Here is an 8,733-nt window from a genome sequence, read left to right as displayed (position 1 = left end):
TCGGAAAGAAGAGGAAGAAGAACGACTTACCGGCGAGTTGAGTGACGATGAGGCAATTCAGACGACGACACAACAACGAAACTATTTGATGACAAGTTGATTAACGTCTGAGATAATGATTGAAACCTGAATGACGATGACAAATTCATGATTCTTTTCTGGCAGGAGACAACGACGGTAAACATGGAATGGGAAACGAAGGGTAAAGAGTGCAAGGTCGGCTGTGGGTTGTGGTTGTGATGTTGAAAGGGAGAGGACGACCGATGGAGACAATTGCTTTAAGAGCTGTGATTGTACATTTTATCTGCAAACGAAAAAAAAATGTTTTAAAACCATATAACATAGACAAATTTATAATTTGGATATAAATGTCTTAAATTTGATTGGTTCAATTTGAGTTAAAATAATTTAGATAAAATCCATTCTTAATTTGAAAAAAGTTTTCATAAGATTTTTTTAATTAAATAGATTAATTAATATTTAAAATAAATAAAAAAATGTTTATGTTGGCTAAAAAATATATAAATATTTGAAAATGAAGTAAGAGGGTGTTCGGGTTTAATTTAGTTTGTATTTATCTTTATTTTTTTATACACTTATAAGAGCAATAATAACGGGTTTGTAAATTTTTTAAGTGAGAAAATAAAAAATTCATTGTTAAAAGGATGAATTTATTTAGTTTAAATAAGAGTACATATAAATGGTAGTTAAAGTTGCAAAAATAGTAATTATAACGATGGAATATTTATCCCCCTATTAAATTTTTCTTGCTAAAAACCTTTTTTTTTTTTGTAGTGTTAAAATCGTGAGAAGGTGTACATATATATAAAAAAAGAAATGTCCCACCCAAGCCTTGTGCATGGCCCGAAGGGATTTAACCATGTACACTGAGTCATACAAGTGGCCCGGGTTTACATTATATGGGTGGGATAATTCCCACCCATACATACAACCATGTACGCCCTTACATATAACCATGTACAACTATACACATAATCATGTACACCTGTACATCACCTAATCAATTCGTCTACAATTTCCAACAATCAACCTAAAATCATGGAATAATGATGATAATTGAGATAAAATAAAATCCTATCCTTAGCATAATTTGAATTTCAAATTAGGTGATGTGGCTTTGAGTTTATCCGATCGGATAAAATCAATCCTTCCAATTATGGCACACACATGATCAATACAGGGTCAACATGTGACTTCTTAACTTATCAGTGATACTGTTACTCGTATAATACAATCCTTTGCTCATACGGTCTTTTTGAAGTTAAGGTATAGATAAAGTGTCTTTCTCAAGGCTCCTCAAATAACATAGACTGATTTCTGTTAATAACCAAATAATATTGAATCGAACATTAACCTGATCCCAATATGACCACAAATTTAGTTAGTCATTGTCATATGTTAGAAGACCTTAATTGAGATATCAATTCTCATTCTAACAAGTGACAAATCCTTTATTGATACACCATAACCTTCATAAAGATCACAATATGACCAATCACCATCTTTTTGGCAATTTTCTAACCAAACTAGGTTGGACTAGTGTTTAACCATATCGATCCTTGCATAAGACAATCTAATGACCTCAAGTTTAAGAATTATATGTACTTTCATTCACTAAGAGGATATATTTCACAGACATTAAAGTAACCATCCATATGAAATACTCTTGGCTAGTTGTTCCAATGAATATATCTATAATATGCACCCATATGTTACATCAAGTCGTTAACAAATAACTTTGAAATGTGAGAACTGTCATCATCTTTAAATGAGGTTATTCAATACTATGATAACTTTATCACTATTACTTATGTTTTTCGTCATGGTAATATCCAAGTTATTGTAATACCTTTCTCTAGATACATACTCTTACCTAGAATAGGTATTAAAAAAGATGTGCTAACTTAAAACTTCCTTACTTAGACTCGCAATAGAAAGAATAAACATGCATGATTAATAATTCTTTCCCACAATCCTACAAGTGCAATAAATCATGTTGAACATAATAACAATCCCAGTGTCTGAAATCCAAATCATAAAATAAAATGCATGAATATTATAATTAAGCTCAATTACATAAATACAACGCATTCTCATGGCAAACATGTTTCACTAATCACTTTAAATCATCAATCATATTATCAAGTATAAATCATCTAAAAATATAATCTATCATCATACACATACAATTATTTTTTTAGAAAACACCACATCAGCGTGCTAGAATCATTAGTCTCAAAAGAAAACACTCGAAATCAATAAAGAGGAGAATGCACTGTACTTATCTCTCATCTGGCAATAACTAGGTCTTTGCGTGGTTGAGATTAATCTCTAAAAACTTTCCTTTATGTCCTCTGTCTTTGAAGACTCAATATCCCTCTTAACTCACTATAACAGTTTCAAAAATCAAAATGAATTCCTCTCCAAATGCGTCTAGTTTTTTTTTAATTTTTTAACTTGAACGTATAATACACAGGTACGTACTGTTTATACACAACTGTTTACTATTATCCTCATCAAACCAAAACCCATCTTATTGTCAATCAACCCATCATGGTCACAAGATCTAAAACATGATCATTACCCTTTCCTACAAACGTACTCTCAGTCTGTTTACTATTATCAGTGATCTAATTATTGTTTTCCTAGGAAACTAATTAGGAAAAAAATAGAGTATATACAAAATCTGATAAGTGATCTAAACACTCAGTTTGGATCAAAAGATTTAGGAGAGTTAGAATACTTCCTAGGTTTGGAAGCTTATAGATCAGAAAAAGGGTTGTTATTAGGCCAATCAAAATATGCATCTGATTTGGTACTCAAAACTCAAATGCTAAAGGCAAATGCCTCGAACACCCCAATAGCTACTAGCTTTAGATTACATCTACAGGACAATAAACTGTTTGATAGCTCTACCTTATACAGAAGCACCATAGGGGCACTATAATATTTAGTACTGACTAGACATGATCTAGCCTTTGTGGGGAACAAATTAAGTCAATTCCTAAAAGCCTTTACTCAAATGCGATTGCAAGCATACAAAAGGGTATTAAGATATATTTAAGGGACATTAAACTATAAATTGTTCTTCAAACCATCTTCAATCTTGCACATGGAAAAAGCTAGGCTGGTGTTGACTAGGCTGGTGATGTTGGTGATAGGAGATCCATAGGAGGCTGTTGTGTTTACTTTGGAAAAAACTAATTTAGTGGAGTTCAAAAAAAGAAAGAATAGTTTCCTTGAGCTCTATTGAGTCTGAATACCAAGCACTCAACCAAACAACAACTAAAATTGCTTGGCTCAGAAATTTGTTTGCCAAAATAAAAACACCTTAGATGGGAAACGCAGTGGTGTGGTGTGATAACCATGGTGTAGGACTGTTAGGCTCTAATTCTGTCTTCTAAAGCAGAAAAAAGCGCATCAAAATTGATGTTCATTTTGTTAGAGAACAGGTGGCAAAAATTTTGATAAGTGTGCAATATGTCCCTACAAATTTTCAGATAGTAGATATTTTTACTGTTGAGGGGTTTATCAAATTAAGGGATAAATTAAATATTGTCCCTAATGATGAAATAACAATGGTAACAAATGGAGTGTTGAAAACAGAAGTCTTTGTTTACATCATAATTTACCTATTTATAAAATAGAGAATATAATAATTAGTTATTTAATTAATTAGGCTTATAATTATTATATTATAATTATAAATTATAATTTTATGAATAATTGATTATATGAAAATATTTGATACAATTATAATTATTGGATTATGAGTAATTATAATCCACTTATGATTATTTGACAAATAATCTAATAGACTAATTTAAGAATGCTGTTAGAATTTGGTTTCTTTGGAGCTAGTTTGTTTATGTCTTCCTTTGAAAAAATTGCATTAGGTTTTTTCAGAAAGTATTTCATTGGAGCTAGTTTTTAGAATGAATTGTAATTGACTTTAGAACACCTATTCTAATAGATGGAGTGACTTGGAATTGAAAATTCTACGTAAAAACAAATTATAAAGTTTTAAAATTCAATCAACTAAATTGAATTTGGTCAATCAATTCAAACAAGAGTATGAGCTCCTATTTTTAAAAACGAATTGATTGGATTTCCCAAACTTCCTAAAAATTTTCAAAAAGACCCCAATATTTTCCCCTTGATATATGATTTTATGACAAAACTACCCCTATATATAAGAAGAGAGGAAAAAAGTGTGAGAGTGAAAGGAAATGAAAATAAGATGTCTTTTATATTAAAAAAGATATTTTTAATTTTTATTAATTTTGGTTATAAAATGTCTTTTTAGTAAGCACCCATTGATTTCAAAAATGTAATTTAACCCTCATATGTTTGGCCTTTTTTTAAACAAGCACTTACTAATACCTTCATATGCTTTTCCCTTTAATTTGGAATGTCCGATTTGAGTTCAAGCATCAAATGTCAAATATTAAGTATTATTTGAGTATTACTTTATTTAGTTTTTTTTTTTTTTCAGATTGATTGAATCTCTTTTGTGATTTGATTTGTCTTAACAATGCAAATTATCATTAAAATAAATAAACATACAGATACAGTTGGTTTATTTGAAAGCTTAATTAAAGTACACACATACACACAGGATCCAGTAATAATTATTATAAAACAGAGTGAAGTGAAACTAATTAAGCAAATACCATGGCATACTTTCTCTCTCTTAACCTACTTTGCAATCACATTTGCATAATGATGTTGGTCTGATAGCTGAAAGTGGTCGGTTAATCCAAAGTGTGCCATGAGAAGCCATACATGAGTGAGGAACTCTCCACCATTTCTAAGCTGTTGGCCATGCTCCCTCCCTTTGCATTTTTTTGCTGCATTTCCCATCATTTCCATCCAAATCTCACGAAGCATCTCCCACTTCTCTTTTAAATCCTTACAAAATCATAATTATAGGTATATATATGTTAAGTCTAACTGGCAGTTCAGTTTGTAATATTCGGACATTTATTAAAATGAGGGAAAAAAATTTAACTAGTACGTACCTCTTTCTCTTGCTTCACTCTTCTGAAACACGAAATCGCATCAAGTAAAGTTTGATCTCCTCCAGTATCTCCTCTCAAGAAACTTTCGCATGTTTCTTTTTCAGTTGAATGGTAACGTGACAGTCTGTAAGCGGTGTTAGCTGTCCTTTGAAGGTTAACCTGAGTTATGCCAACGGATACCATGGAAGGATGCTTTACTAAGAGATAGAACATGTATCTAGAGATTCGTCTGCTAATTTCACAACTTGCAACAATTTCAGCAGCCTGCTTCTTAGTATCCTCTCCATCTCGATCCAAATAGAAGGAAACTTCTGTAACAATGTGCCAGAATAAAATGGCTTTTGCCGGGTCTTGCTCAAACTTGGGAGCTTCACTACCCATCCAATCATCGCCTTCTGTTCCTTGTAAACTATTGTTTTCTCTTCGGCTTGTGGCAGCTTTTTCTTTGAAATACTGGAAGACTGAATTTTGAAAGTCTTCGGAGATTTCTTCAAATCCATAACAGACCAATTTGGAACGCAACCACGGGAGCTTCAAGAAGCTGCTCAGAAAGCTCATCTGATGCATTTTATTTGACCACCTAGGACCCTTCGATGGTTGAGAACAAATTCGGAATTTTGAGGTGTAGACCTTTTTATCAAAATTTAACCTAGCGTAAAATCTGTCTGAGGAGAGTATGAGTAATGCTGAATATATGTCTAGAAAAATACCTACGGCTAGTAAAAGGAATGTTATGCAAATGTCAATGTTTGAATACTTGTCTTTGCTTTGAAGAAAAGTAAAGAAAAGGAAGACAAAACAGGTGAGAAGAAAAGTGATGAGGCGCAGGATGAAGATGTAACGTCCATAGAGTAAAGTTGCCTTGGTATAAAGACGATCATATATCAATCCAAGCTCCATTTCAGTCACTCTAAAAGCATTTTGAGGAGTCATATTTCTGAAAAGAGAATGAACCCTGTCTTTTAAACCAATGTTTAATGTAGAGTCTAAGATAAGACTCAAAGTTGCTTTCTCTAATGCATAGGCTACCTGCAATTTATCTCCATCTGAAGGCAAATTGTAATTAGAGACGACTGTGTGATGTAATGTAACACCCCAGGTCTAATAACCCGACCCACTGTTAAGATATTATCCACTTTGGACACACAGTCCATCATAAGTTTGCTTCTGGGCTTTACAACTCAAAACGCGTCTTAACAGTTAAGGAGTTCACAGGTTATTTAACCAATCCAATTCTCCCACCACTAACCAATGTGGGATCCATTGACATAGCACACACAGACCCAGCATCTCTCCCGTGCTTTGTCGATGTGGGATTCGCCTAAGGGTATCACATACACCCCCCCTTATGGGACTCAGCGTCCTCGCTGAGGTTTGCCCCACCATCGTTCAAGAGGACACACGGAGTTGCTCTGATACCATTTGTAACACCCCAGGTCTAATAACCCGACCCACTGTTAAGATATTGTCCACTTTGGACACACAGTCCATCATGGGTTTGCTTCTGGGCTTTGCAACCCAAAACGAGTCTTAACAGTTAAGGAGCTCACATGCTTTTTAACCAATCCAATTCTCCCACCACTAACCAATGTGGGATCCATAGACAGAGCACACACAGACCCAGTATCTTTCTCATGCTTTGTCGATGTGGGATTCGCCTAAGGGTATCACATAGATTTGTAACACTCCAGGTCTAATAACCCGGCCCACTGTTAAGATATTGTCCACTTTGGACACACAGTCCATCATGGGTTTGCTTCTGGGCTTTACAACCCAAAACGCGTCTTAACAGTTAAGGAGCTCACAGGCTATTTAACCAATCCAATTCTCCCACCACTAACCAATGTGGGATCCATAGATAGAGCACACACAGACCCAGCATCTTTCCCGTGCTTTGTCGATGTGGGATTCGCCTAAGGGTATCACATGTAATGGAAACTCGTTTGCAATATTAGTCATGTCTACTCCAACAAAATAGCCTGCGTCAATCTTCTCTCTTCGTATCATATCAAAATTCTGCTCGGAAAATTCTCCATGCGAGGGCTCTACAAGTTTCTTTCTAAGTGTCTCATTGGTTGCAGATTTGAGTGCCAACGTGCGCTTTCCATACTTGATAAGCCCTGCACAAAACATTAAAACGAACATAACTGAAAGGGGAGAGCTTGTCCAACTCATTACCAAGACATAAATTGTGGTTCCTGTCTGCACAACAAGTTGTAGAAAGTGCCTCAACCACAACTCATTATCTTCCAAGGCGTAAGAAGTAATGGTGTCAGGGCCACCTAAGTGTAGGAGAAGAAATGGTGCCCAAAATGCGGTTAGTTCAGTTTTGGCATCAACAATGCACCCACTATTTTCTAGATAGAAATCTGCAAGATTATTTGAGAGTACACCGAGGGCAAGAGTTGCTATGGCGTCTGCTTCTAAATACGCACACCATACAACAATTGTGGTCCATAGCTTGTGAGAATATTTTCTTCGATTGCCCATAATGATGAGTACAATTTGAAGGAGGAGGCTAAGCAGAACCATCACTCGCAAATCCCATTCTTTCCAGACTTTCTTCAGTCTTGGAGGAACTAGCTCTATGACCATCCTCCTCCTCCTCTTTGAATGGATCAAACTGCTAACAACTGGATTTAAATTATAAGCTTTAGAAACACGGAGCAAAAAAACTACTAAGATCATTAATCGGAAATTATAAAAAATAAAAATACAATTCACTGCTTTCGTAAAAGGAAGGACTCCATTCCAATTCAAGTAAAAGATATAATTGATCATTCATATTTTAACATTTTATAAAAGTGATAAATTTATTGTCACATAAAATAATCACTTGCGACAATTCATTATTAGTCGTTGGGCTGAAACAAATAAAAGATTTAATATTTACAGTAACATTTTAAGTAGACTTTAAAATATTTAGACACCAAAATCTGCGAACTATTAAATACTTGAAAAATGTTGATCACTAAGAGCAAATTAAGCATTAAGAGAAATATAGCAAAACAGCAAATTAAGCAGTAACAGATACATACTTGAGGTTATCATTGGCGATATAATTGCTTCCTGACTCCTGAATATTGAATGTTCAGTTGTCCTTGGATTGCTTGATGAGAATGAGAGAAAGGAAGAGAAATGCTTTATAACCCACATTATTTTTTTGTCTGCTTAGGAAGTAACAAATTAAATTACCAATAAATCAATTCTCCTTAAAGCTTCTTCAATATAATTAGTCTTTTGTTGATGAATAAGTTGGGTCCTGATTAATTTATATTAGGACCCAACTTTTATATGCATTGTTCTAATAATAAATTATCTGGACATTCTAACTGAAGAATTATTTTATATATATATATGAAAAGAGACATATAATAAAGATAATATTTTTTATGTTAATTAATTTTTACTAAATTAGAGTCATATTTTATATCAAAACACTTTTGCCTTTTGGATCAAGAAACATACTAAACTTCTTAAAAAAAAAAAAAAATTATATTAAGAAATTCAAATATAATGTTGGTCTGGAGGTTACTTGCCCATCCCTTATTCTTCACTATCTTCTTCCAGCTTACAAATTTGCATCTTATTCTCCTTTAAATTCGATTAAAGTATCCCTTTCTTTGTAGTTAAAAGAATATAATCAATTAAAAGTTAATTCTCTTTCTTTTAAGTTTCCAAAGAATCGGGG

General features: G+C 33.5%; 1 protein-coding gene across 1 annotated transcript; it reads right to left on the bottom strand.

Annotated features, from left to right (window-relative positions):
* Window positions 1-4,578: 4,578 nt before the first annotated feature.
* LOC123221953 lies at window positions 4,579-6,158 on the bottom strand. The gene is made up of 2 exons (XM_044644943.1): window positions 5,043-6,158; window positions 4,579-4,932 (listed from the first exon to the last, which is right to left on the bottom strand). Exons 1-2 carry the CDS (start codon window positions 5,973-5,975, stop codon window positions 4,720-4,722), a joined length of 1,146 nt encoding a protein of 381 aa, XP_044500878.1. The 5' UTR covers window positions 5,976-6,158; the 3' UTR covers window positions 4,579-4,719.
* Between the last annotated feature and the right edge of the window lie 2,575 nt (window positions 6,159-8,733).

Source organism: Mangifera indica, chromosome 7 (genome assembly GCF_011075055.1).
Source record: "Mangifera indica cultivar Alphonso chromosome 7, CATAS_Mindica_2.1, whole genome shotgun sequence".
Taxonomy (NCBI): domain Eukaryota; kingdom Viridiplantae; phylum Streptophyta; class Magnoliopsida; order Sapindales; family Anacardiaceae; genus Mangifera; species Mangifera indica.
This window is presented reverse-complemented; position numbering and strand designations above follow the sequence as displayed.